Genomic DNA, 27,997 nt, shown 5'->3' on the forward strand with positions numbered 1-27,997 from the left:
AAGAATTAAAAGAATTCAAGACTTTCCATGTCTTTTAGAGAATACAATTTTGATAGAACCGATTTAAGCCTTTATTGTAATACATGCTTTACTTCAAAATTTAAATGGCACAACACAGCCGTAGATAGAAAGGTGAGAAAATGTTACAATTGACATCACTTCACGACGACTGACAGAGCATGATACAACTGGAAAGGAAATTATACATGGGTCATAGTACTACTAGATCACAGGTTGTGTGAACCCTAATTTTCACACTACTCAAAATACAAAATAAAAAGTTGGAAAATATTGAACTTGCCATAAAATAGAGTCCTCAGGCTAAAATGCAGGAACACTTGAAAATTAAATACAACAAAACATGACTCAAAGATTTAGTTTCATCTATACAAAATAGCGCTGCTTAAGATCGTACTGCAGAGCACCTTTTCTTTTTTTTTACTTAAAAGCGGGCTTTCTTGGCCGGCCCATCAAATTCCTCACGGACTCTGCCGAATCCTGCATTACCAGGACCCATTCCCCTAGGGCCACCCTGCTGGAAGCGCTCATTGCGCTGTGAGGGGAGCAATTAATGGAGATGGTAGAGATCGAGTGTGTGGAATTCGGGGGTTGGGTTAAGTGCAAAAGCACACAGTTCCATGTCCAAAGGCAGATGGAAAGGATGAATACGGATATGTTTTTGATTTTTTTGGGGGGGAGGGGGGAGATTTACAACAGAACCAGCAGGAAGACGCATCCGAAGGTACGGTTCATTCCGATATGAAGATCCACAGGTGCCACAGGTTACATACGGAAAAGGAAGAAACAGTAATGCTTTCGTTAGTCAGTGCCTACCTAGCATGGTCTCCAGTGCATGCCAAAAAGTGGTTCATCTTGGAAATGCCAGCGCACCGACCATCATCTTGTTACCATTACATGTCCAACGTGTGGGTGGATGAGGAATTAATGAAGTGTATAGCAAATACCACCAAAATGTTTGCCATTCTGTGTTAAACAATACTCTTGGAATTATATTAATGAGGTGCTTTAGGGAATGTAAAGTGTAAATTGGCTCAAAATAAGGAATATTTTATTATTGCCAAAGTCTCACTAAATAAAATAAATTTTAAAACAAGGGATATAGTTTAAGGGATATAATTTTAAAAGGGATAATTATAATTTGCCAATCTGTTGTGACAACAGTGACAAATTCAACAGCATAGAAAGCTGGGCCCATCCAAATTCCATACCTATGCCATGTTAATACTGCATAGGGCCAGAGATTAAAATACTGTACAATTAATCGCACCAAAAATTATCTTAATCGAGTTACACAGGACATTTATCAAGACAACCTTCTACAAGGCATTCATGTATGTGCATTAGATGGAATGTCTGGGAGCCAAACAGTTTTGTGAATCATACAGTTTTCCTAATTTGAAACAGATTAGTCAGTGAGCCGTTTAAATATTCCAAAAAGCCCATTGCAGGAAGCACAACAGAGGTCACAACTACTGAACAGGTTCAGCTACATTTTAACTGAAAGTAAAAATTGTAAAATCAAGAAAGGATGTCTTGACGCCAAGCTTCCAACATCTCAACTTTCAGAAGCTGTGTATTCGTTGCTGTTGCAGCACAGTTACTATAGGCATAAAAAAAGTAGGACACTGCTCACTGCATTCTTTTGCAACTTCACTCTTACTTTGCTACCTACATTAGGGATGGGGCAGGTACACGGCCAACAGTTCACACACAAAAAATTGTCTAAATATTATATAATTGTTCCCCATACAATACTGTACTATTCTAACAGTGCCATAGGCACTTTTCTTCTTCAAATGCGCACATTAGTTCTTTGATTGTTGCTGCTGCTTCTACCTAAGCAATTCGAAATGACTAAGTAATGCAGACGTGCACCACTAGTGACTATATATATATATATATATATAACAATTTCATGATGTATGCATTAGGCACATCGTTTACATCTTAGTCCTATATGCATATTATGATTTATTAATTAAAATGCAAAATATACAGGAATGATTCTTAAAAAGACATGGCTTTCACCAGGGTTTAAACCTCTGATTAAGTATGTTGAGCCATCCTACAGTGCTGGGCCGCAGGGCAACGTTAATATTAACACTATATGTGCGTTATTCTCATGATGTGCATATAACATCATGCTATAGTTAACCGCCAAGCCTGTGTGTGCGCGTGTACAAAACATGCCCAACACCCATCCCTAACATACATTTAGAACAAACTTCTCAAATTATATAGACCGAAAACTTATTTTTCAGCTCTTGTAAAGTTGAAAATCTCATATTTAAGCTGGGTTTGGAAATTAAAGCACAGCCATATTGGGACCATTTACTTGAACACTTTGTAGAGATTACATAAGATTATCTGCATGGGAAAAAGATAGTGGTTTACACTAGTCCAAAAATGAAACCAGTGTCTTGTGTTTGACAACAAAAAAAAAATATCACTCAAAACAACATGGCCATTAGGACCTATGAGGTAACCCATCTTGCCACTTAAGTAAACCCGTGATCTTATCACCAAAATGAATACAATGGTCCAGTATTCAATCAGCTGGCACATAGAATTACGTAGTTTCAAGGCCACTGAAAACGCATAGACCAAAGTAGAACAGTCACAAGGCTATGCCTACCACCCTCAGTTGAAATATAGTACTCCAACATGGAGATAGATTTTTGCACAATTCTTTCCAGAAGTTAAGACAATGCTTTGAAACCTGTCAACCAGCACTAAATCATTAAAGATTGCTCAGATTAAAAATGAAATAAAACAGGTGGGCAAACGTTACAAGCCGATGGTCCAGGAGGTCTTTACTTCATGTCACAGGAGTGGATTCATGGTACAGACGTTTGCCTGCCCTAGCTATGATGCAAGAAGGTGGATGCCCTGTAAGTGGTCTGTCCAGTTTCAACACATTAAAAAGAAAACCCTCAGAGATGACAATTCCTCTTGCCAACGTAAGTGCCTGTCCAGGACAGAAGAGACAGGGCTTGCAATAGCGGTCCACTACTCACACAAGCTACAAGAGTAATGCAGAGCCGGTGGTGTCTACAGCTCTAGAAAGAGCTTGTCTGAGAGCAATGCCATATGGTTTAGTGCAGGTTGACCGTTTTCAGATGGAAATTTGAAAACTGAAGGGCTTGGCTCGCCATTGACAGAAGCACACTTTCAGGTAGGTGCATTCCTCTTTCTAAAGGCACCGTGAATCTTGCCATCTGCAGGCCGAACACCTCCATATCCACTGATCTTCCACAAACATTTTTTGCAGGCCAGTTTCACCTTCAATGATTAACACAACTAGGAGCTTTTCCGTAAAGTAGAAAAGCCAGCCAAAAAACTACTACTGTTAACTACAGATCTTTAGGGTTAGGGTTAGAGGGATACGTTACCATTTCGTTGGGCATCATGCCTCCTGGAGAGGGTCCCCCCATGCCAGACTGTCCCTCAAAGCCCATTCCGCCCATAGGGAACTTCTGGTTGGGTGTGCCAAAGGCCATATCTAACAAAGACAACAGGATTACATGTCACACATTTGAAAAACTAGACCAGGAGACCTGGATGTGCCAGACCCCTAGCGGTTAAATACTCGAGGTGACGTCGAGGTGACGTCATGCCGACATCTGATTGGCTGAGTAGGAAAAGAGGGACAGACCGACAAAGCCTTATGTAGGCCAGACCCCCTGGGATTTCTACACTTTGGGAGTATAGTATACTACTTCACTAAAAGCCTGAAATTGTCTCTGTTTGCATTGTCTGAACTATGCTGTATATGGCCAACTCCTTCTCCTCTGTGTCTTTTAGTATTATCCTTGTAATGAGTGGCTTACCGTTACTTGTGTCTGCGGACCAAAATAATTAGTTTAAAGATAACCAATATTACAAGAATACAAAATTGCAAGGTTGTACTTAACAGTGACCATTAAGTACAACCACCAAGCAATGTAATTCATATAAAACCAAATCCAGAATGTCATAAGGCAAAAAGTGTGAAACTGAAATTATTATTTATGGTAACTTGTCTTCAACAGCTATTCTTTTTGCGCAATTTTCAACGGCAGCTTTAAAAGAACACGTATGCGGACCACAAGGAAAGACCCCGACAATAAATTAAATAAGTAAGAAGCATTTACTCACCACCGGTCATGCCCATAGCTCCACCGGCATTCATCCTCATTTCTCTGCTGTCCCTCTACAGCAAAAACACAGAAGACCGCATTCAACCACTTGAATATTGAAGATACGAGATAGCTTGCCCAACTTAATTGCATACATGTCTAATTGCCAACTGTAATAAGTCCGTATGAGGACATTGATTTTACTATAAAGACTTAACCCATTAAAACCGGGAAAGCATCCATGTCATTTTAGATTTTTCAAAAATCGCATATATACACACACAAGCTCAAGTAAAAGTGTGTAAGAGTGTCACTTTGTGCCGTGCTGTGAGCTTGTACAGCCGCCATCTTTGAACAGTTTTTGAAAAAGTGTGAGAACTACTGATTTAGAAGGCATTTGTAGAATCGGCCTCAGGTCTTAATGGGTTAAGATGCTCTACGTGTGCAACTTTACTCACATCCATGAAGTTGCCCATCCCCCTGTAGTTTTCTTCGCGCTGGCGACGCATCTGCTCCTCCATCTCCCTCTTACGAATCATTTCCTCTTCACGCAGGCGACGTTGTTCATCTTGTCTGTTTAGACAGAAAAAGGCAAAACATTTTACAAACGTTAACAAGTCATCTGTCGAAAACTATCAACAAAAATATAAACCCTCCCACAATAAGAGATTAGTTACTGGAAATGTATTTTTATATATTTCTTAATTAATAATTCAACAATGATAAACAGGTGTAAACAAATACCTGAGCTGCATCTCTTTTCTCTTCTGCATGTCCGCGCTGTGCATCTCCTCCATGCGTCTCAGCTCCTCTTGTCGTCTTAACAGATCTACATAGAAAAAGATGTTTAAATCTCCTGAGTGGTAACAACAAATCTCTCAGGAACTAATTACTTGTTGTCAGGTAAGCTCAATCATTTGACTGACTGTTTTGAGTCATTAATGAGTCTTTCTCAATCATTCATGTTGGCGTTCATGTCACACTTGCCTTGGCGAAGAAGGCTGGCCTGATGCTCATGGAAGGCATCCTCCATCTCGCTCTCCAGTTTCTCACGTGCCTCTTTCATGTTCTTCTCGACCTGCTGCCTCTGCTGTTTCTCCATCTCGTCCAGGGACTTCCAGCGCTTGGAGTACTCATATTCGAAGGTGCCTGGACGGGCAAAGCGAGGTGGATCCTCCCTCTCCCTGTGAGCACAAAAGTAAAAGTGTGTAAGAGTGTGGCCACCTCTCTTTCTCCTTCTACTCTGTCTTTTAGTATTGTGTGTCGTACCTTGGGACATGAGCAAATATGCAAGTGAAATTTGGTGAACTTTTTTAACCAAAGTACATTACAGGACTATGAGTGCATAGGTTTTTTGTATGGGTAAGATCTACAGTATTAGTATCACTGGGGGGATTTTCTTTATACTTATAATTATCACCCAGACATCTGGTGCCACTGGAACCGTTCTCACCACCCATGTTGAGAATTGCTAATTTACAAAAGGTGATATCCTGTACAACAGTGAATCGTGTTTTTATTTATTCACCAATTCATAAAGCTTTAAGACATATTTTTAAGGAAAATTACACTGACTATAGATAAATAAAAAGAGATTAGTTATTTCATTCACGCTGTAACATCTGCCACTTGACAATGAGTGGCAGATGTGTGAATTGATTTTTAACAGCTGTGACTCCGCTATGACCCAACCCCCTACTTCCTTATCTCACCATCTGCTAGGTCCCAAGATGTGCTTTGGGCGGTCTCTCATTTGCATTATAAAGGCAACACCATTGTCATTTAGAACCTGGCACTGAGACAAACCTGCACTTCCCCCAAGACTAGCCTGTAAAGTCTGGCTCCTGAAGTAGTGATCTGTAGTGAATAATTTTCCTTACTTCTGGTATCTGGGGTTCTTCTGTGCCAATTTCTCTGGAAGACCATCTTCATCGTCGTACTGCTCTAGAGGCTCAACAACAACAGGCCGGGGAGACCTGGGAAAACAGACATTGCGGTTATCCTGGGTTTCACACATGCTAATACTAAATCATAAATCACTTATTAAACATGCATTTGGTTTGACCTATGGTATAAAAGCATAAGCTCCTTTCTCGGGACGATGGAAACATTTAAAACTCACGTTGTGAGCAGAAAGACACCCTCATTGCAGCGGTCCAGCGCCTTCCTAGCGGCAGGTCGTGAGGCAAATTCTATGATGCCTTTTCCTGTGGATCGCCCACGGTCGTCCACGATAACGATTGATCTCTCAACCATCCCAAACTGTGAGAATGCCTCTTCTAAGAGCTCATTGGAAACAAACGGTGACAGGTTCTTCACAGAAAGAGCTGCAGAGTGTGTGGCAAAGCGAACACGGAGTGGCCTGCCTTTCATGGGTATATCGTCCAGCTCTGCCTTGGCAATCTCCGCCACGGCACGAGATTCCTGCAAAAAAAATAAAGCTGGTGAATTACAGTGCTGCGTCACATTTGAGAGACTGCCCTAGTTTCACAGTGAGCTATGGGTGCACAATAAAGTACACAAATAAGTACTCTCCATTATTTTGTTATAACTGGTATAACTAGCATCTTACTATGCTTGCCAAATGGTATAATGCATCATTATCTTCGGGTTAAAAAGTCAAGTGTCAGTTCTATTTTCCACCTCATTGTAGGACAAAAAAAAATGTCGTAGCATTTCCTTACCAGTCGTATGAAGCCAAAGCCTTTGCTTTTGTTGATAAAAACCTCACTGGGCTCCCCATACTTTGCAAAGAGCTTCTTGAACTCATCTTCTGAGATGTCATTTGGTAGGTTACCAATGAACAAACGGCACCGCTGGGTATAAGTCTTCTCACCAGGCTTGAGCAGCAAGGATAATGTCGCCTTAAACTCCTGCGTTTGAAACAAAACAATTTAGATTAAATTAATACATTTACAAAACCTATCAAAGGTATGCTCGATGGCCAGGACAAAATTAAGTCAAACATGGGTAGAGGTGCAACAATTAAGTTGATTTTCAGCAGAACCAAAAGGATGTAGACCTATGTTTGCACAACAAAGTGAGAAATGTCAGGTAATTTAAGGAGGTGGACTTTTAAATAATTATTGATTACATGCTCAATAATCAATAAGTATTTAAAAGTCCCCTCCCTAAATGTTTCAATGACTCACATATCAAATTCAAGTGACCTAAGTTTCCCCAGACAAATCTGCTTTATTCCCTCGCCCATTGATCTTCTTGCCCATCCCCCACACATGGCATAATGGGATAAGGACAACACATTTGACCTAGATTTAATTAAATTAACTGCCGTCTTTGTTTCTGGAGACGAGACGTTTTGTGTAATGAGGGTTACAAAACAAATACATGCATCAGTATCTATTTCACACCCACGCTTTTGTGTCTTTGCGTATGTGTCTTTACAACAGCGCTACAGCTAAGCGTCAGGATGTAACACAAGATGGCGGACAGGCTGGATTGGGTGCGCACGTTTTCTGCCACGGTTCGTCTCGCCATACGGTGCTACGTGCCGACGAAACTAGAATTGGTAGCTGTGGCGTCGCCTCACAACAGACGTCCGCCCTTCCGCGCTGCCCTGACATGTTAACCAGCTAACACTAGCATGCTTTGTCCGCATCATCCGACATTAAAACTACTCGAACTTCAATTAGAATGCTAGAAAGAAACTCGAGAACACAAAACGCTACGTGACCGAATTACTCCATAATTACGCCATAACCAAAATACTCTTCATGCATTCACAATCGACACAATAAAGCCAGCGTTGCTAGAAAATTCCACAGCATAAATAATGTATGATTGAAAATATGGTAACCGGAAGTCTCGCCCCAAAACACTAATCCCCATTTTTTTGGCGGCCGCTCACCCCCAGCGGTTCTTGTATTCGTTTGACTGAGGATACGGTTAGAAATACGTTTTGGGTTAGACATAGTTTACTGAGGTTACGTTTAGAAATACGGTTAGGTTTTGGCACCATTTTACTGTTACCAGGTGGCGACCGTACTGAGGTCGCCGGATTTGCGCCGGTGGCGACTGTGTTTTGGGGCGAGCTTTTTGGTATTCCTCATCTGCACCTCTGAGGGGGTACAAACGTTATCAAATGGGCCCGTTCGGGACATTTTGCGGGTCAATTAGGTTACCTTAGTTTGTACCCCGTCGATGTTAATTAACAAATAATGAAGTTGGACATACCGAAGGCGTGATGCTCGCTGTGGTTTTGACATTAGACTCATCTGATGCATTCGAGGGCCTCTCCCTCTGCTGCTGTTGTTGCTGCTGGTGGTGGTGGTGCTGCTGGGGCCTGTTGTGTTGTCTATTGTGTTGCTGTCCTCCTCCAGAATTCCGGCCTTGGTTATGGTGTTGGTTCCCAGGAGGCCTGTTCTGCTGCTGCTGAGGCTTGTTCGGCTGCTGGCCGTTCACATTGCCCCCCATCGGTGGCTTCTGTGGCTGGTTCTGGTTCTTGTTGGCCTGGATCGGCGGAGGGGATGAAAGGATCGGCGGAGGGGACGTAAGGTTCGGCGGAGGGGACGTAAGGTTCGGTTTCTGTGCAGCTGGTGGAGGAGACGCGAGGATTGGTTTCGGTGGGGTGGCCGGTGTCTTCTGTAGAATCTGGGCCGGCGTCAGCGGCGCGGCCGGTGGTGCCGCTGGTACTGCTGGTATCGCTGGTACTGCTTTGAGGGCCGGTTGCTCCGGCATGGTGCCCTTCATGGTGAGAGCCGGGCCTGGTGTCGGCGGAGGGATGATTCCGGTGCCTCCTTGAGGGCCCTGCGGGGGCTTCTGCGGCGCCGTCTGCGGCGCTCCCTGGTTGACGGGGACGTTCGGCGGCTTGTTCATATTGTTATTATTCATACCACCGCGTCCTCCTCGGTTGTTCTGGTTGTTTTGAAAAGGGTGATTTCTGAAATTCGGGTTCCCCATCCCCATGAGTCCGCCTCGCATCGGGCCGCCGGGGCCGCCGCCCCGACGTGGCTGGAAATTCATTCCACCGCCGTGATTCGGATTCCTGTTGAATCTATCCCGAGACATTTTTTTTCAATGCTGGAATTGATCGAAGAAACGAATTTGTATACGAAATAATTTAGACAACTCCGAACTCCAGCCTAGCGGTCGTCGCCGTCCTCTGGTTCCTCTGTCTAGAACTGGGTCGTCCTTGGTCTCAAAATGGCCACAGACTGATGACTTGACTCCGTAACAAAGCACAAGGATCAGCCCCGTTGATGTAGACCCGCCCAGGCCTCTTGATTGGTCAGGGCTGCTGCAGGGATGATCCTTCATTGGTCAGTGCTGCCGAAGGGATGATCCTTCATTGGTCAGTGCTGCTGCAGGATGCAGCTTCAAATGAAGCCCATCCCTCAGTGAGATTCACGGACAATAATCAACACAAAATTAAGACTACTGCTGAGCTGTATCACATCAACATTTAATATATATATTTTAAATATACTACCCATTTAACCTATTACAACAGGATACAAACTTGTGACAGTCAGTGATTGAAGTATTGAAAGAGCACTCCTTGACTCTGTTGGTAGTGTAGATGTACACTACAGTAGTGGAGCATATCCCATTCCCCTCCTAAACTGACTTTACATCACCTCCTATTTATGAAAATACAATTTACCCAGAATAAGCAACCTACCAACCAATTTGTTGTAGCCATACATGCAGATAGAGAATACAAATATGCATTATGGTATTTAGAATGTAAAAGATAGAAAACATAGTATTAGTGATTTTTCATTGTCAAAAGTACTGACCTAATAATTTGCCAACGTTTCTATTTATTGGAACATGGAAAAGTGTAAAGACATCAAGCAGCAATGTAAAATCAAACACGCTCAACTCAAATAAACTGTTATTTGGATCATTTATTCCACATACAGGTGTCTTGGAAATAAAATAAAATGGAGAGACTAACAGTCCCCCCTCAACATTTTATCTTGTAGCCCATCATAATAAACATACACATGAAGGATGAGATGACAAGAGTGACAAAACAAAGGTCAAACAAATGAGAAACACAATTATTTTTTTTACCAATGAGACAACATTCAACTCAGGGAAACATACACAAGACTGCCACGCACCAAAAAACATAGGGAAGACAAAGGGTGCAGAAATTAAATAGATGTAAAATTAAGAGAAACACTCAAGGTGGGAAAAATATGCTGTAGACAGAACTCGGGGTTAAAATAAAGGTTGCATCAGAGATTCGATGATAATGGCATATTAAGACACAAATATAAAATGACTTAACCAAGGACAGAAGAGACATTCATTGGTTTGAAAACAATCACAACAGATCCCATTTCTGTCCTGTTTGTTTTATGGTTTGTTTGTTTGTTTTTAAATTAGAGAACAATAATAGAGAAGTAATCATTAAGAGAAGAAAAAAAGAACATTCACAAACAGGAAAATATAGAACATAGAACACCCGATATATATATTTTTAGCACACAAGACTCCTCATTGTTATATTCCAAGTCAGTCATAAATTGCTCAAGATTCATTCTTGTTTTAAAAATCACCCTTCAGTTAATGTAGGAAAAGCTTTTTGACAAAGCCCTCTCAGTTTTTAAAGAGGTGAATTACAATAGTGTTGGATTTAAGTTAAGTCTGACCTTTCATGTTTTATTAGTGGGTTCTGGTAATTTGCGCCAAAGGAGGGAGTGAATATTTTGCTATGAGGAGAAAGAATGTCGATCCATGCCACTTTGAGACTCTAAACTATTTATTTTTAAGGTTCCGAAGACCACCTCAAACTAACTGGACGCAGTTGCGACCTTCTTAGCACTATGGTGTTCTTACAGATCTTCTCACTGGAGGAGATGATGGACTGGGACTCTGGTCAGAGGGATAGTAAAATTAGTCATGTTATGTCCCGCTGCCATGTGCAGTCTGTAACCATCTGGAGTGATTACATGCAGCCTATGCGATGCTATGCGAGAGTGCGTCTAGCCAACACCAACTCTGGACTCCTGAATCGCTGCCCTCCACACACTCCTATCTAGCATCAGGGTCTTGAGCTCTACAGTTTTGTTAGCTAAGCTGTCGCGCTGCAGTGCATCTACCTGGGTGGTGCGCTTCTTGCCTTTCCTGACAGCCTATAATGCTGCAGGATAAAGAACAATACTCATCAATCCAGTATTTTTTAAAGTACCCAACAATAATTTGAAGAAAATAACTTAAATACTTGTTATTCAGATACAGTAAAACATTATAATAGCCACATTCAACATATTGAATTTAAAAAAGGTAATGTTCCCCCACCCGTGTATACCGTAAAAATCAGAATCATCCAGTAAGCCTTGAAATAGTGTCAAAGAAAGGAACATGGTTGCAAGGGTGAGAATCCACTGGTTTATTTTATTTCATATGAGGGAGGGGGGGTTGTTTATATATTCCAGATATTATACACAATCAAAAGGAGATGCGGGACCTTTAGTGCACTTTAATTGGGGCGTATATGGGTTGCATATTCCGAACAGCCAGGACTGCCAAGACCTGACTGCCCACAGTGCACTGTTGTGGGGGCCATCGTTGAGAGGGCAAGGCGGGAGAGACAGCATGCACCCTTGGTGGAACCCAGTCACTCCAGATGGAACCAGAACTTCCTAAACTCACTGCTTATTGCTCACTCGACCAACCAGGACCCCCGCCCACACCCTTCCTGGCACCCTCCACCTACAGTTAAGATTCTGTATCAGGGTTGTGTGTGTATTAGGTAGAGATTATGAGATTCTTCTTTAGTTGCATATCGAGGCAGAAGATACATTGTAACACTGGAGGGTGGTTGGCCACAGACAATATCGGCCCAGCGGTCAGTTAACTGACCCATTGTAGTTGTTGTCTTTTTAACTCTTAACAGACACACAGCGACAGGAAGGAGGGGGGAGATGTTGATGCTGGTGGGGTAGGAGGGGGGATGGGTGGTGTGATAGCTGAAAACAATGAAGAGAGAAGAAAATGGGTGTGGAGGTGGGATCAAAGAAGATAGAATACAAGTTGTTTGCAATAAAGCCCAGAGGAATGTGCTATGTGACATGGCATCTCTCCCTCCCAAAGATAAGACTTGTGAGAATGTGAAAGCACTTGGTTGGCATTATAATGAAATCAATGTGTGTTTGAGAAGCTTGTCGGGTTTTCACCGTACGAGAAGCATGGATTTTGTCTGTGTGCGCGTTTGCAATCCAATTATTCTGCTTATGTGTGTGTATGCATGTATGTATGTATGTATGTATGTTCATGCGCGTGTGTTCGCTGGTTAATATGTAAATGTGTGTGGCGGTGGGGTGCTCATGGCTGTTTCCTGTGGGAGAATGGCAGGTTGGGGGGGTGAGAGGTCAGTGTCTAGGGGTCACAGTGGGGCATGAAGTGAGGTCAGATCCGAGGCAACTGCTTCTCAATGAATTCCTTTACAGCTGCCATCTCCTGCAAAAGGACAACAACAAAGATGTTGGAACACAGTAATGACTAAATTAATCAGCAGATGCAAAATAGCACCAATAAAACAATACACATACAGGTTCCGGTATACACCTAAGGCTCTGACACAAAGCGTCAGATGCTCACATCATCAAATCTTGCACCCATTGTTTACAACGGCTGTAGCCATACTGGAGGTACAGTATTCAGTTCACCCAATTCACCTGAAAGGTGCATATGTGCTGTTATTACTGGCCATGTGCTTTGCAATTTGTTTTGGGATGTTCAACCATGAAAATTAAATGCATTCCATTATATGCATGGCAGCATATGATGGCAAATGACAGTATAAGTATAGATACCATTCTTGGCCATTTTATATACATTGTGGATTAATAATAATTAATACTGAATTGATTTACCCCCAACAGGCAGACTTGGATAAGAGACACTCACACGTGTAGTGTGTCAGGGCCACACATTACCTGAGGACAGGAACTGTGGACGAGGCTTGGATAGGTTTTGAAGGTGATCTTCTGAGGGTTGACTATGGTCTTGAGCTTGTCTGCCGTCATGGCCCCAAAGTGCACAGGGATCATGGGGTCCATCTCCCCGTGACACTGCAGGATGGGCATGTCCTTGTTAGCACTGGCGCTTGCCGCCTGGAAGAGAGAGGATGACATGGACTTTGTGGCAGTGGTGTGATTCAATTACATGGCAAATACACACGCACACAAGGCAACTACTGCCATTTGTTTATTACCAATTTGAACCTCTGCATCCCTAACAGATGAAGTCATTTTTACTAACTATTTATTTGAATTTGTTTTAGGTGAAGGAAAGTTTGGCCAAGAGGTTCTAAGAATTTTATGTATTTGTTAATATAAAGAGGTTTTGATTGAAGTAAGTGCCATCAAGTGAGGAGAAACCGCTCAGAGCTGTGTGAAAATTGTTCCACTGCTTCCCACACAGATGTCTCCATTGAAGAACTTTTGTCAAAAAAAATAAAGAAATCTTCACACTGCCGTAATGATTTGTTAAAGCAAAACTTAATCACCTCAGTTTGACGACTTACAGTATATACTTTCTTGTACATCAAATAGTGAAAATAGCTTATGTACAAGATCTTGTATATGTGCAATTTCGCAGAATGTTGGTCTTATGACATGCGTAGAACTGGGACACAGTGGTTAAGATTCACACAGCACTGCTTCTACAAGTGGCACAAATGTGTGGACAGATGCAGATCATTTGAGAGACAGCTCATACAAATGCTGTACAAGAATAATTCCTTATCTTACAACTTATTGACAGCCATAGTATGTGCTGTTTATGAAAGTCTCTCTAGTATTATTAGAACCACCATTTGGCTGCCAAGTAAAGCCATGAATTGTACCTGTGGGAAGCTCTTGTGAAGTGGAAGCCAGCAACTGAGAGCCACAACACCAGCCAACTGCTGCTGGCAAGTCAGTGCAGTATACAAGGACAAAGCTCCACCCTGATGAGGAAGAATGAAATGTAAGAAGGATGTAAGAAAAAAACAGTCACTACATTTAACAGGCTGTGTTGCAAAAGTTATTCCAATGGAATACGGAAGATAAAGGCAGCATAGCTCCCCACCTGAGAGAAGCCTCCAAGCAGGATACGGTTAGGAGGGATACCATTCTTGGCCTCGTGGTCAATTATGGCCTTAACTAGAGAACAGAAACAACAAGAAAATTTTACAAACACTGGCAACCACTGGGTGGCATCCAAGAGAAGAATTGCATGGTGCACATAAGAACTTCAAACAAACACAAGACATTCTCATCACAAGGACATTTGCAAATGTATAAATAGTACATTAAAAAAATTCAGTCTCATCCCATTTGGTCTGTGTATATAGACTGACAGAAAAGTGTGTGCATAATTAGGGTGTTATTGTGGCTTTCCTAAGGCCTGTTCTATGAAGCTGGATTTAGGAGTTAATGAGGTAACTATAAGTGTTCAAGGTTATGAAGCAGGTTCACTTCTTACCAGTGTACATCACCATGGTAACCTAAACTGCTCCAGAACAGGTTGTGTTCGAGATAAGAGATCAAGCATGTATAAAAGTACAACATATTGACCAATAAATCCTCTTGATTCCTGTGGAGCTCTGTGCGCAGATCATGGCAAATCTCTTTGGCTTCCCCTGACGATTTTTATTGTACGATATAAATTCTCGCCAGAGGGAGTGAGTTATCTCAGATGTAGGGCTGGGCAATATGACTTCAAATCACTATCACGATTATTTTAAACCTTTACGATTAAAGAACGATTATATACATTATATTTTTTGCACTGGCCGCATAGTTCTGACAAGGTCTGTATTGTAAATTTTACAGGCTCTGTATTTTTGCATAAGGGTTTAAGTCAGGGGTGTCGAACTCATTTTGGGGTCGGGCCGAATTGGTCAAATGGTGACTTGATGTGGGCCGAAACCAGTTGCGAACGTGCATGCGCGCTCACACGCATTCAGTCAGCATCTGTTGTCTCAGACACTGCCACTAACTACGTAGATTACTTTTTTTTAATGTATTAAGAAGAATAGATACTTTAATTATTGACATTAAAAACAAACAATGCAATTTGTAAGGAGCCCCAATAAACCATTTTAAGTACCGGTAGAATAATTCAATTTGAAATTAAACAATACCTGGTAATGTGTGTGGGTGGTTAGGTAATGATTACCATGTTTTAAGCCACGTTTTCACTACAGTGCCAGAATTTTTCCAGCAAAATAATTAGATTTATAGAACAACAGTGGTGTAAAGTAACTAATTATTTACTCAAGTACTGTACTTCAGTAAAGATTTGAGGAATTATTACTTAGTAGAGTATTTTCAATTTCTAGTACTTTTACTTCTACTCCACTTCAACTCAGTCACTGCTATAACTACAGTATATCAAATTATTGGCCGAAACCGAATACCGAATATAGGAAACACTTGGCCGAATGGCTGAAAATATTTAAAACAATATATATATACTTTTTTTAAATATTTTGTACCATTGCTGTCATGGCTATGCCTCTGTTGTAGAGCTACATGATTATGGCAAAACGTATGCAGCCACTCTCTACTCCTCCAGATGAGACGAGACGCAACTGATATATACTTCTCCATACAACGGTGTTTTACCGGATTTGTGACGCTGTTGAAGAAGCGCTCTCTCCAGTACAGGTAGAGTTGAATGGTGATAGTCCTCTGTGTGTTAATGACCTTGGCCGTGGCTTCACGGCTTGGTCATTGTCCTCACAGAAAAAGTTTGTCCAGTATTCAGACCCTGCCTCAGTGCATAAGAAGCAGACGTTTTTTTTTTCTCTCTAGTTTTTTTTCCATTAAAAGGTAGTATTAAATGGCGTTTTCTAAAATCACATCGCGGGCCAGATTTGACGACGTCAACACCAGTTTGACATCACTGGTTTAAGTGGTTGGCCTACTGAAATGAGAGACTATATGAGAAAATTCTCTTGGTGAGCAGATCTTTCTGCTCTAATCTACAAGATATTTTTGTTGATCCAGCACCCATTTTATCCTTCCTGCATTTGGCAACAGCAACAGTATTGCTTTTAGCATGTACAGTGTATGTTTAAACTCTTCATATTATTTTAATATGCTGCTCTGCTGCCAGTTTGTTTACCCAGGTTTGCGATTGGTCATATGCTGCAAACGCCTCCCTTCGTATGTGAATGTGCACATAGCTATATTGTGTACACATACAGTAGCTAGAAAATTGTGGGTTGACGTAACGAGGAGATTGCCACCGTCGTGTGACCACTTAGCCTGACTACTAGTGTTAGTTTGCCCCTACACACTTTTACTCCAAATGTAGTCATTATGCCAATTCCTGATTTTCCCCCTCTCACGTGTAGTCCCCATCACTGCTGGGTCATGTGGGTGGGTGTAGATGAACACGTGATCTTCAAGACACTTGAAGTCGCCAGCTGCTTCTTTTCACCCGACAGTAAGGAGTTTAACTGGGAGGGCATAACACGTATGGAGGAACACACTATTTGCCATAGTTCTTCTCCCTGCTAAACAGGCAGGCACACTAACAAACCTGTAGGTGTCGCTAGTGCAGTGACAAAGATTGCCCTCCACGCCTGGCTTAAAACTCTTGAGTCTAGGGGTTTGAATCTCCTGACTGAATCTGCAGACGCATTGCGCACTGATGGGCAAGAACTTTACCCGAGCGCCCGGGATTGCTAGGGTTAGTGAAATCAGATAACAAAAAGATATTCTGGGTATGTTGACCTTGCTTCATAGAACAGGCCCTAGGTACCATATACTCTTTAAAAAGGTACATTTCAGCACATGATTCTTTTCCCTCATGATTCTCTCTCCATTTCCAGAAGTGTTTGATGCACAGACACACAGCAACCAATATGCCACATGTTGTTCTTAACCACTTAAAACCGATATTCAAATAGTGAAAATAGCCAATCTACAAGCTCACAAACGTGAGCTCGTAGATCTGCTATTTTTTCCAAATGTGCATATATATATAACATATATATATTCAGACAATACGGATTTGTGAGTCTAGTCTATATTGAAAGAGTTTAGGGTTTACCACCACAGGTCATAGATATGACCTCTCTGTGTCTCTCTCTCTCAAACACACATTTTTATTCTCTCTCCATGTATGCTTCAGCGTGGACTTAAATAGAAAGAAAAAATAAATCTTAAGACATACTGCATCGTTTTAGCATTGCTAAATACTGGTATTTATTTTCTTTTTTATCTATTGTTATCTTCCTGTGGTAGTTAGGTGTGGTTTGGTGTTGGCTGCATGGGGAATGCCAAGGGGTGGTGGCAGGTGCAGCCCGTGTAATGCGTTATAAATTATGTCTCACCTAATTGGCCTGATTTCATAAGTGGCGTAAAGACAGAGTGGCGACAACTCCATTCACTCCAATGGACCATTTTTCTTTCACAGCAACTTGCAAATCATGGAGTTTATTTTCAGTTCCCCGTAGTAAACACTACATGGATCATACCATTTGTGCACATTTTAAAAGGTAAAGATGTTTAAAGCAATTAATGTTGGCTTAAAATATGTCGCCAAGGCAGGTATATATATTTGAAATAAATGCATTTATTCCCTACAAATCACCCCAAAAAATAGTTTACTGTATAAATGTATTCAAATAGCGGACTTCCAGGAACTGAATCATGTCTACATGAGCGACGCCGATGTGACAATCAAGTATTTGGGATTTCTGTTGTCACTACTCTCTTTCCACCAAGGCTCCCCAAACTTCTTTATGGAGGAAGGGGGGGGGGGGGGGTCCACGAAGATATTGAAAATATTGGAAGACTCCTTCCAATATTTTCAATATCTTCGTGGACCCCCCCCCCCCCCCCCCTTCCTCCATTAATAACCACCCATGATGTATACAATTTTTATTGTCTTTAAACTTAAAGGGACTACACCATGAATTTGAAAAAGAATAATAATATTTAATATCATATTGTTTATGTCCCTCAAACGTTTTTCAAAAGGTTTGAGCCTAAATCAGTTTGGCCTGTTTTGAGACCAATTTACAGAAAACCCCAGATTTGCTGTGACAGCCTGAGTGTTCAAACTGGGGTATTTTTGGGGATAGAAGAGAGGTAGGGGAGACCAAAAACACACAAAAAAGAAGAAAAAGTTAAAATTCATAGTGTAGTCCCTTTAAATAATAAAGTGGAAGTAACTGATTACATATCTATTCCTTACTAACCCATAATGTGCATATACTGTATATTTTAGCCTATACTTGCATAATTGGGATATTGTTGTCCTGTTATTTCTATGTATTAATCAGGCCATGCGTATGATAATTCATTTTCTTTAGGCTGCATGCGAATGAGAGAAGTGAATATTTATTACGTTTACTGTACCATGCAGCCAACTTTGTGAATGAGACCACATATTAAAAAACATCCTCTTTATCTAGTTTTCTAAATCTGCACGTTTGTCTAATTCTGGTTTTATAGTCATAACTGGCAACATTACACGAGTCAGCGTGACCATTACACACACACACACACACACACACACACACACACACACACACACACACACACACACACACACACACACACACACACACACACACACACACACACACACACACACACACACACAATGCCGACTTATCATCGATCATCTCACTTTGACATTCAGCTCATTCAGAAGAATAACCAACAGGCAAGGCACTGAATGAAACGCTTTCCATGCCATCCATATGATAATAGCCATCTTTTAGTATGCTAAACCTGACCATCAGACAGTGGGTGTGCATGTTAATACTTAGGTGTCGGGCACAATGCGTTGTTGACGCCTTTTGCTTTGTTAGGAGAGAGATAGCAGCATGAGATTGGGCTGAAGGCGGTACATCTACAGATAAACAATGGCAGCGGATAATGGTATTATAATATCAAATAAAAAAGGTCGTTTTTGAGAGCCAAGGCTTCGCGGACCACCAACCAACTATTTAGGGCAGGGTCCCCCAACCTGTGGACCGCGGAGCCCCCAGTTTGGGGAACCTTGCCCTAAATAATCTAACCATGTCACAGTTTCCTTGTTAGTCTACGTAAGTGGTTCTCAAAGTGTAAATGTAAAGAAAATGTAGAAGAATGGCTATTCAGGTCATAAGTTTCACTCTCTCCACTGTTATCCCAACCTACAGTATAGAGAGTTGTAGAATTCTGTACTAAATCTAATCCAACACTAAATCTAATCCAACAACAAAAGTGGGGGTATCTGGTGGGGGTATCTGGCACAAAATCTTTTGGTTGTCCTTGACATGTAAATCGTTCAGAACCACTGGTCTACACTTGTTTTTGTTCAGATTTTATGTGAAGTACATTTATTTTATAATTTACATTATTATTATTATGAATCCAATATAGAAAAAAAAAAAAAAAACGAAAAGAATACCCAAAAAAACGATTCCAAAGGAAACTCACTGTTCTCTGCCGCCCTCTTGATTCCAGCTTCATCCTCTGGGGAGTCAGGGCTCAGACCCATCAGATCAAACCTACGCATACACACACGCACACCAAGAACAGTCAGCATTTCAGTAAGCTAATACATACAATTGGTATTATTGTCAGTGATTATGTGTGTCTATTGTGGTTCCAGGCAATCAACAGAGTGCAGTGTTTTGCGTTGCCTTCTTTTCATGACGCCAACTCACCACGAAGGCATTGCCATCTTCATATTGAGAGTGACAGGGATTCGGGGCCTGAGGATACATAACATAGTATGAGCACAAAAGGTTGGAGAGATAAAAGAAAAAGGAAAAGAGGAGTGGAAAAATAAAGGAGTTTAAGATGGACAGAGAAGGAGTGAGAGAGCAAAAGAGAGGAAGACTAATGGCTTGGTTGTGCGCTATGTCGCACATTGATTATAGCAGATCTACAACCTCATCACGCATCGCAGCACAATGTGTTGTGATCTTGTCAATCCGCTATTTTCAGTGTGTATAAATCACCCATAACTTTTCATGTTAAATTAAACATGTCAAGAGCACAGACAGAGGAGGAGAAAGAGAGAGAGGGCGTTAACAGGCCAACACTGCAGCTGGGTTAGTTTACGCCTCAATTCCATTTTTCCAATGTCAGAGTTAAATTAACACTCAGGATGTTGGTGTGTACCAGCAAGCCACAACGCGACATCACCGATTCATTGGGCTGGTGCAGAATTCAAGGTGGCTGGGTAGCCCCTCTGGTTCAAGTGCAATATAAGTTGGAATCCCGGGTGACCAGCGACTGGCCCAGAGCCGGCCATGGAAACAGACAGACAACTCATAAAATGCAGACAGACGGACACAGATCAGAGACAGACTTACGCATGGGGGCAGATGTACTTGACATGTGGCAGCCGGATCGCCGTCATGGCGTCTGCCCACCCGTGCCTGATGGAGAAAAGACAGCGATTTCTTTCTCATCCATTTCGTCCACATAAGCTACAATATAATGCATGGTACAAGGCAATATAGAGGCTGTGAATGTGGGAGCATGACAAAAAAATCTACAAGTGGGAGGCTAGCATGTGACAAACAGGTTGTTGATTATAGTAGGTTTATATTAATCTAAGTTAGAAAACATGCCTCAGGGTGTTCATAGGTGGTTTAATGTACAGGAATTGTACATTAATGAAATAGGAAGTGGAACTGGATGTAAGAAATGTGAGCTCACCCTGAGTCTCCCAACCCATGAAGAAAAATCACCTGATAAGAAAAGCAGATGGAAACATTTTTACAAATAATTTGAGAGCACATCAGTATTATACACCTAGAAAGATGTGTTATTTCTTCACATAACCTCGAACACACACACAACACGGTGCCACGGACTAAAGCAAAATAAAATCTCATGACTGACAATTTAATGATGTTTAAGTATTATCATTATAAGCCTACAGTATGTTGCTGTTCAAACAGCCAACCTGTTGAAGAAATCACAGATTGAGGCTTTAACCTTTGCTTTTATGAAATTTCTGAGACCATTCATGTTCATAGATGATGCTTCTAAACATGTGTTCTATTTAGTTAGTTTGACCACTTCAAATACTCTTCAAAATAACGAATAACCGAAAATAGCCGGTCTACAAGCTCACACTACAAGCTACATGCTGATGTGAGCTTGTAGATCTGCTATTTTTGGTGTGCGAAAATGCTTCCATAGAAGACAGAAGCTGGCTTCAATGGAATCCAGAAATGACTGAAATCAGTCGTGACGACTGAGAACTTTAATCCATGCCGTGCAGTGGCTGTTCACTGCATTGTGACATTCCTGTGATACCAAAGTGAATGCAGTTTCATGTAGATCTTTAGGAATGCAATCATGAACAAAATATACACACACAAAAAGCAATGGGGAGGGGAGGTGGTGGGCAGCAGGGGGAGAAAAACCTGGAAATAAGAGAATTTATAACCCACAATTTTGTGCCATTAGCGTAGTGTGCAGTACATCATGTACTGGACGTAAATGTGCCTGGCTGGCAGCGGCTGCCTGCTTGTGCCAAATCAGAGGGAAAAAGATGCCAATCCATTGTTGCCAAGAAAAGCTCACACTGCCAATTCCTACATGCGCAACACCATGAAAAATCCATGAAAAAGAATGATAACAGTTTGTGCATTCGTGAGTGATTTAAAAAATAACATCTTCCAAAATAACAAAGGCACAATTCACAGTTCAACCGAAGAGTAGTATGCTTTAATTCTGATGTATGATAAACCCAGGCTCCTGATAAAAGCAGACTTAACTTTCCCATTGAACACCAGTACATCAATACCAAAGGGCCACGTTCGTTATGCTTAGCTCTTTAGCTACACCTAGATTTTCCATAGGCAGTTGTTCTATTAGTAATAATTAACCAAATCTGAAGTTGAGTGATTATTGAAGGGAGGGCATTTTGTGTGCAGTCTCCATGTAATGTCAAGCACAGTTGTATAGTGATCATGAGCTCATCTAGTCTCCCATAAATGAGACTTTTTTCTATATTATATAAGCTATTTCCAATATATTATATGAAAGCTGTTGTGTAAGAAAACCATCCAATCATTCTTCAATTGTAATGGAAGGTGGCCTTAAAACAAGTGGGTTAATGGATATTGTAGTCAGGTTCATTTATAAAGTGCTTGACACATGCACGACACAGAGGAAAGGGTCAAGTTTTGTTTACTAACAGCTTAGATGGCAGTTTCTAAGGAGACAATGAGGGGAAAAAACATGTCAGTATTTAAAATGTCTGTAGAGTGGTTGGTGTGATTTTGAGTACGGTCACACTCTAGAGGTGGAGTAGCAATGTATGCCGAGGTGTCAAACGTGTCAACAACCTTTGTTTTCTTGCAGTTTGTGGGTTTGTTTTGGTGTGTACTGTGTAGCTTGTTTGACTTAGCTTACGGTCACGCATACATGTTGGAGTCAGAGGGAGTAGCCATAATATATAGAGGCGTCAGACGCGTCAACTACCCATTCTCGTCTTGCGGATTGTGGGCAGTGCTGGTTTTCTGGTGTGTAGTTCGTTTTACTTAACGTTGGAGTGGTTGTCTCACTGAAACAAAACTACAAGAAAAATGCCTGCCAAGTGGGAACAACAGACTTATTTCCTATTGGTTGACGCCCGGTCAAAGTTCACCAATGTTGAAATCAATGCTTCAGACACGTTGAAAGCGGCACTCGTCAAAGTGAAGCTCCAGCCCTTGGCTCCAATAGAATGGAAGTGAACGGGACTCTGAAGCCCTGGGCACTGGGCAGTGGGCATACATCTGCGTCAGATGCACCAGCTTCCCTATTCACTTCCAGTCTATGAGAAAAAAGGGGCATTGACGGTGCTGAAGCATGTGAAGTCCGACGCGTGTGAGGAGTCGGGTTCAACATTGCGCCTTGCGTTGACCCCACTTGGCAAGTCTTGTAGATCTACAAGATCTAAAAGCTCATTTTGCTTGTAGTTTTCTTTCAGACAGCCAACACTATCCAATGTAAGTCGAACAAACTACACACAGGAACACCGGCATTCCTGCCAGTTTGACGATTTGGCATGCATTGCAGATGTGTTGGCTGAAGCGCATGTGTGACCTGTAGCCTGACTGTCTCTGGGCTGGGTGTGTGAGCTAATCAATGCACAAGGGATAAGTCAGCCATCCCTACACATACTCAGGGAAGAGCAGATGTAATGTACTTCTGCTCTTCCCTGAGTGTGTGTGGGCATAGCTGAAGCCAGAAGCCAGATTAATAGCAAAATAAATAGAATTAAAGTAGTCGAGTCACAGGGATATTAATTGCATACAGACATCATGTGTTAGTCCAGTTATCATCAGTTTGCAGGGGGCTAGCCGCAAGCAACTCTTAGATGCTATTTTTAATATGAGGCATCTAGAGTTGCAATACCCCTGGACAGCCCATACATCCAAACAGAAAAGTCCAATCTGATTGTATTAAACAACGTTAAACTCACCAACGTTGCAGCTGTACGGAAAGCTTGGATTATCCTCTTGGTATCTGCTATGTGCAATTTCGAAACAGGTGGTACGCTTACACAAATGCTCACCTACTCATAACATGTCTATGGTGGATTTTTATGAAACAAAAACTTGCCAGATACAAAGAGGATAATCCAAGCTTTCCGTACAGCTGCAATGTTGGTAATTTTAACGTCATTTAAAACAATCACATCTGACTTTTCTGTTTGGATGTATGGGCTGTGAATGGTTGGTATTGCAACTCTAGATGCCAGATATCAAAAATAGCATCCAAGAGTTGCTTGCGGCTAGCAGGGGGCAAGAATGTGGGTGTAGAGAATAATTTTCTGTGTTGGGTGTGCATAGTGCTACATGGCTAAAGAACGAACACGATACAACAAAACGGATGTCTACAACAACCAAGTTTCATCACCAACCAATGTATCCTGTCACAGTGTCCTTGAGCAGTTCCATAATCATACCCGTGTCTTCCCTCGTGCTGTCTGAGTGGCTCTTAGCCACTGCCGTAATCATATAAAGAAAAGAAAAGTGTGAATGTGCGTCATGTTAAAAAACGGTGTTAACTCACTGCGGCGGTCTCCTTCTCCGTTCCAGATACCGTCACAGCCTCGGCGAGCAGCGGCACAGACATGTTGTTGCCACACATACACTGTAAGGGGGGCTGGAGGACACACACACAGCAAAAGTTTAGTCATTACTTAATGAGAAATAATGGAGGAAAAAAAACAATCAGTCAATTGTCTGTGATATTAATAAGTCAGGACTCAATTTTGCCTAAAGCCTAAAGGCTGAGAAACAAGCTCACAACACATTGTGAGGTTTGTAGATTGTAAATCTGTTATTTTCAGAGGGTCAGGCATAGACAGCATCAGTGTCTGTGTCCAGTCAGTCATGGGGTGAAATGCAACGGAACACAACACAGTGATGTGACGTCGGTATTCAAACTCCAGAGCGATAGCTCATTTAAAATATGGAACGTGCATTTTGTGCATGCGTTTCTTCAACCCCTCTGCACAGCCTAGAGTTGCAGTTTAGGGCTTTGGAGGGCTAAATGCTTATAGACAATGGATGTCAATGCAAACATCTGTGTGACAGTCTAAACATGGGTAGCTTATCAATACGGCTATTCACACCCCCACCCCCCTCGTGGCCCTCTTGCCAGGACGGACGCAGCACAATGGCCCCGAACATACCACACTTTATGGAAGTGCTTTTGAACTCAAAAGGGAGTCACGTCACGAGAGGTGCGTGGGCGCGGGGCATGGTGGGGATGGGTGGGGGGGGATCTGCAGTCAGCAAGTTGCGGGATTCATTAACCAAATGAAACATACTCCACCCAAACTCTGTAACCATGTCCAGGTTATTAAATGCATACGCCCGCAGATTGCCTGTTAGCTAGTAGTATAGCTACTATTGTGAGTCAGACACTCGGCTGATAACAGCTTATGATCATGATTGTAGTTTTACAGTTAAATGCTGACAGTAAAGGCTCTTGCCTGTTTATTATCCTTTCGTTTGCACTGATGATATGATGGGCAAGGGAGGGGTATGGCCTTAAAGTGTTTTGCTGTCTGATTGGTCAATTGGCGATGGGGAGACAAGACAGGGAAGAGATTCAAACAAAAAGAGAAGAGGACAGGTTAATGTGTAAAGAAAGACCAGACATGATTCTAATGAATGAGTGTTACAATTCCCACACTGCAATTAAGGTTGGGATTTTAACCCCTAGTCATAAGCCTAATGATCAAAAGATCAGTTTGTCCAGCAGCCACTTTGGTACGTAACCCTTACCCAGCATAAATTGGCATACATTTGGTTAAATAGCAAGGACGCCATGTCTATTTTGGGCCACTGTGGCCAGAGAGAACAAAACTATGACCCTATGTGAATGAACAAGATGTAGATCTGCAATTTCCAGTGCTCGACACCATGTTGTACCACAAAGTATGAATCAGGCTTAAAAGTCTGAGTATCAGAAAGTGATAGCTGTTGGTACCGCAGTAATAATGATTTTAAGGCATCACAAAATAAAAATCTAACAGAAGGAAACGTTACGTTGTCTGCTAGTTTGTTTTTTGACTAGATCATTGGCAATCATCGGTTTGGGAATGTAAAAATAGCGGAATGCTTGCACTCTTATAATGAAATAAGGAAAACACCATAACTTACCTACCTACGGTAACTAAAAGTCATGCTCTTATTTATTATTTATTTATAAGAATTATTAACTAATAATTAGTGTCACATTTTAATTTAACAAATGTCATGAATGGCAAGAGATAATGAACTAAAGTAAAGACCCAGAGGTGGGGAAGATGAGAAAGAAAGAAAATGAGGAAAAAATAAAGGGGTAACAAAAACGAACTGGCACAGTACAGTGTACCTAGACTTTCTACCCTGCCAGTCATAACAAGTAGCCTTGGCTCTCATTCCTATTTAGAGTAGAGGTACCATAACATTTAGTGTTACCAAAGGCATTGATGATGCAGTACATTAGTAAAAAATTGGCATTTAGCTCGTCTACATCCATCTCCCTTACATAGTTCCTTAGATACAAAAGGCCCAACAGGCCTGGGTAACAGCATAAAGCACTCTATAGTGATTACTGAGCCATGTTCTTGGAAACAATGACTCTCTATCCCACTGCTTAGAGAGATCTAGTAGTTCAACAGAGGGCCTGTTCAGAAGTGGCATGTGTGCATATCCGCGTGCCTAGTCTAAAAAGAGCTGGTCTTTAAAAAAAAAAGCTGAAAAACTAAGAAAGGTTTTGTTCTGACACACCAGTGTAACTCAATCTCTGACTTTATGCCATCACTTAAAAGCAGACTCTACTCTAATTCCCTTAAAGCCAGCATGGGCGTCTTATGTTGCTGCCTTGCTTAACCTGCTGTATTGGTGCTGCAATAGGCCACATACACACACACACACACACACACACACACACACACACACACACACACACACACACACACACACACACACACACACACACACACACACACACACACACACACACACACACACTCTGACAATTATACCTGCCCACTGCCCAGTTATGCTTCGCCTAGGTTGATCTCCCTGTAGTAGTGCCAGCAATAGCAAATAGTGGAAATGTATCTATGACCTCTGCCTATGACTACCAGTGCACCTCGCGGCATGCCATCAAACATTTACGTATGACCAAAAAAACAAAAACGCCGAGGACCGTGGTGTGTAGTACCAAGGCCTTCAGAGAGAACACCACGAGTCACAACATGTATGCAGCTGACTTGAATTGTGTTCAACACTAAAATGATAAAGATGTGCAGCCCGTTTGACGTCAAACGATTGAATTTAAGCAGTTCTGCTTCAAAGCACACACACACACACGCACACACACACAGGCCATTGTGTTTTAGCGTTATTATTGATGACCTGCTGCTGGGGTCTGACAATGGTACGGCTTCAGCGCTATTGATATGCGACAATGAGTGACTGACACTCAGGCACCACAAACTACCAGCTAACCTAGCTGTGTGATAGTGGATTGCCTACAAACAACCAGCTAACCTAGCTGTGTGATAGTGGATTGCCTACAACCAACCAGCTAACCTAGCTGTGTGATAGTGGATTGCCTATAAACAACCAGCTAACCTAGATAGTAGATTGCCTACAAACAACCAGCTAACCTAGCTGTGTGATGGTGGATTGCCTAGAAAACTACCAGCTAACCTAGCTGTGTGGTGGTGGATTGCCTAGAAAACTACCAGCTAACCTAGCTGTGTGATGGTGGATTGCCTCTACAGTCCACACTTAGCATTATGACCTTTCAACGCTACAATATCAGTCATAGTAGAGAATAGAGGAAGGAGGTTGGGGATGAAGAGAGTAGACAATGGGGGTGAGGAGGAGGAGGAGGGAAGCAGCTTAGCTCGCTGCTGGTTCACATTATGCGACCCATTCGCCACTGATGGAATTTAGCAGGAAAGGATCAGTGCAGCAAAGCCTCTAGTACCTCTAGAGCTGGATAGAGTAACATCACACACACACTACAGGCCGGCTTAATCCCGTTTACATCCACACAATGGACCGTGCTAGTGGTGCTAGCTAACACACACACACACACACACACACACACAATTTGTATTGTCTTTTCCTCCCCGCTCCCAGTCTGCCTCTTTCAGTCTGCTTTACGATAGCCTACGTTCCGAATTAGAAGCTGAATTTTAGCACATTCTTTAGCCCAATTGGAAGCCATTCGGACCTGCTAGAATCGAAGGTCCAGATGGCTCCGGTTCGACCAGGGTAAAGTGGTAAAGATTAAACCGCGGCCCGCTTAGATATAATTCATACACTCACCGCTTGCTGTCCCAGTTTACAACGGAACTTCCGCTCATGGCGCACAGGGGCGGGGCTTCGCTTTAGTGATGTCACCAGAGCCAAGCCTTTT

The 27,997-nt window shown here is 42.0% G+C and overlaps 3 protein-coding genes across 3 annotated transcripts in view; all 3 read right to left on the reverse strand.

Annotated features, from left to right (window-relative positions):
• Nucleotides 1–47: 47 nt before the first annotated feature.
• sfpq (splicing factor proline/glutamine-rich) lies at nt 48–9,301 on the reverse strand. Its single transcript, XM_080441561.1, has 10 exons — nt 8,334–9,301; nt 6,824–7,012; nt 6,262–6,563; nt 6,020–6,115; nt 5,127–5,323; nt 4,884–4,968; nt 4,598–4,712; nt 4,159–4,213; nt 3,414–3,523; nt 48–553 (listed from the first exon to the last, which is right to left on the reverse strand). Exons 1-10 carry the CDS (start codon nt 9,165–9,167, stop codon nt 443–445), a joined length of 2,094 nt encoding a protein of 697 aa, XP_080297687.1. The 5' UTR covers nt 9,168–9,301; the 3' UTR covers nt 48–442.
• rpl11 (ribosomal protein L11) overlaps nt 8,417–27,997 on the reverse strand; it is a 68,095-nt gene continuing 48,514 nt past the window's right edge. The window contains exon 7 of the mRNA XM_080441559.1: nt 8,417–8,432. The gene's annotated coding sequence lies outside the window, so the exon portion shown is untranslated. The remainder of the gene's footprint in view (nt 8,433–27,997) is intronic.
• Nucleotides 9,992–27,931, reverse strand: lypla2 (lysophospholipase 2). The gene is made up of 10 exons (XM_080442009.1): nt 27,907–27,931; nt 24,137–24,229; nt 20,780–20,811; nt 20,431–20,496; nt 19,777–19,824; nt 19,547–19,617; nt 14,187–14,260; nt 13,963–14,064; nt 13,052–13,228; nt 9,992–12,572 (listed from the first exon to the last, which is right to left on the reverse strand). The coding sequence occupies exons 2-10, from the start codon at nt 24,212–24,214 to the stop codon at nt 12,522–12,524; spliced, it is 699 nt and encodes a 232-aa protein (XP_080298135.1). The 5' UTR covers nt 24,215–24,229; nt 27,907–27,931; the 3' UTR covers nt 9,992–12,521.

The sequence above is a fragment of the Gymnoscopelus braueri genome (assembly GCF_963280865.1).
Source record: "Gymnoscopelus braueri genome assembly, chromosome: 11".
Classification (NCBI taxonomy): domain Eukaryota; kingdom Metazoa; phylum Chordata; class Actinopteri; order Myctophiformes; family Myctophidae; genus Gymnoscopelus; species Gymnoscopelus braueri.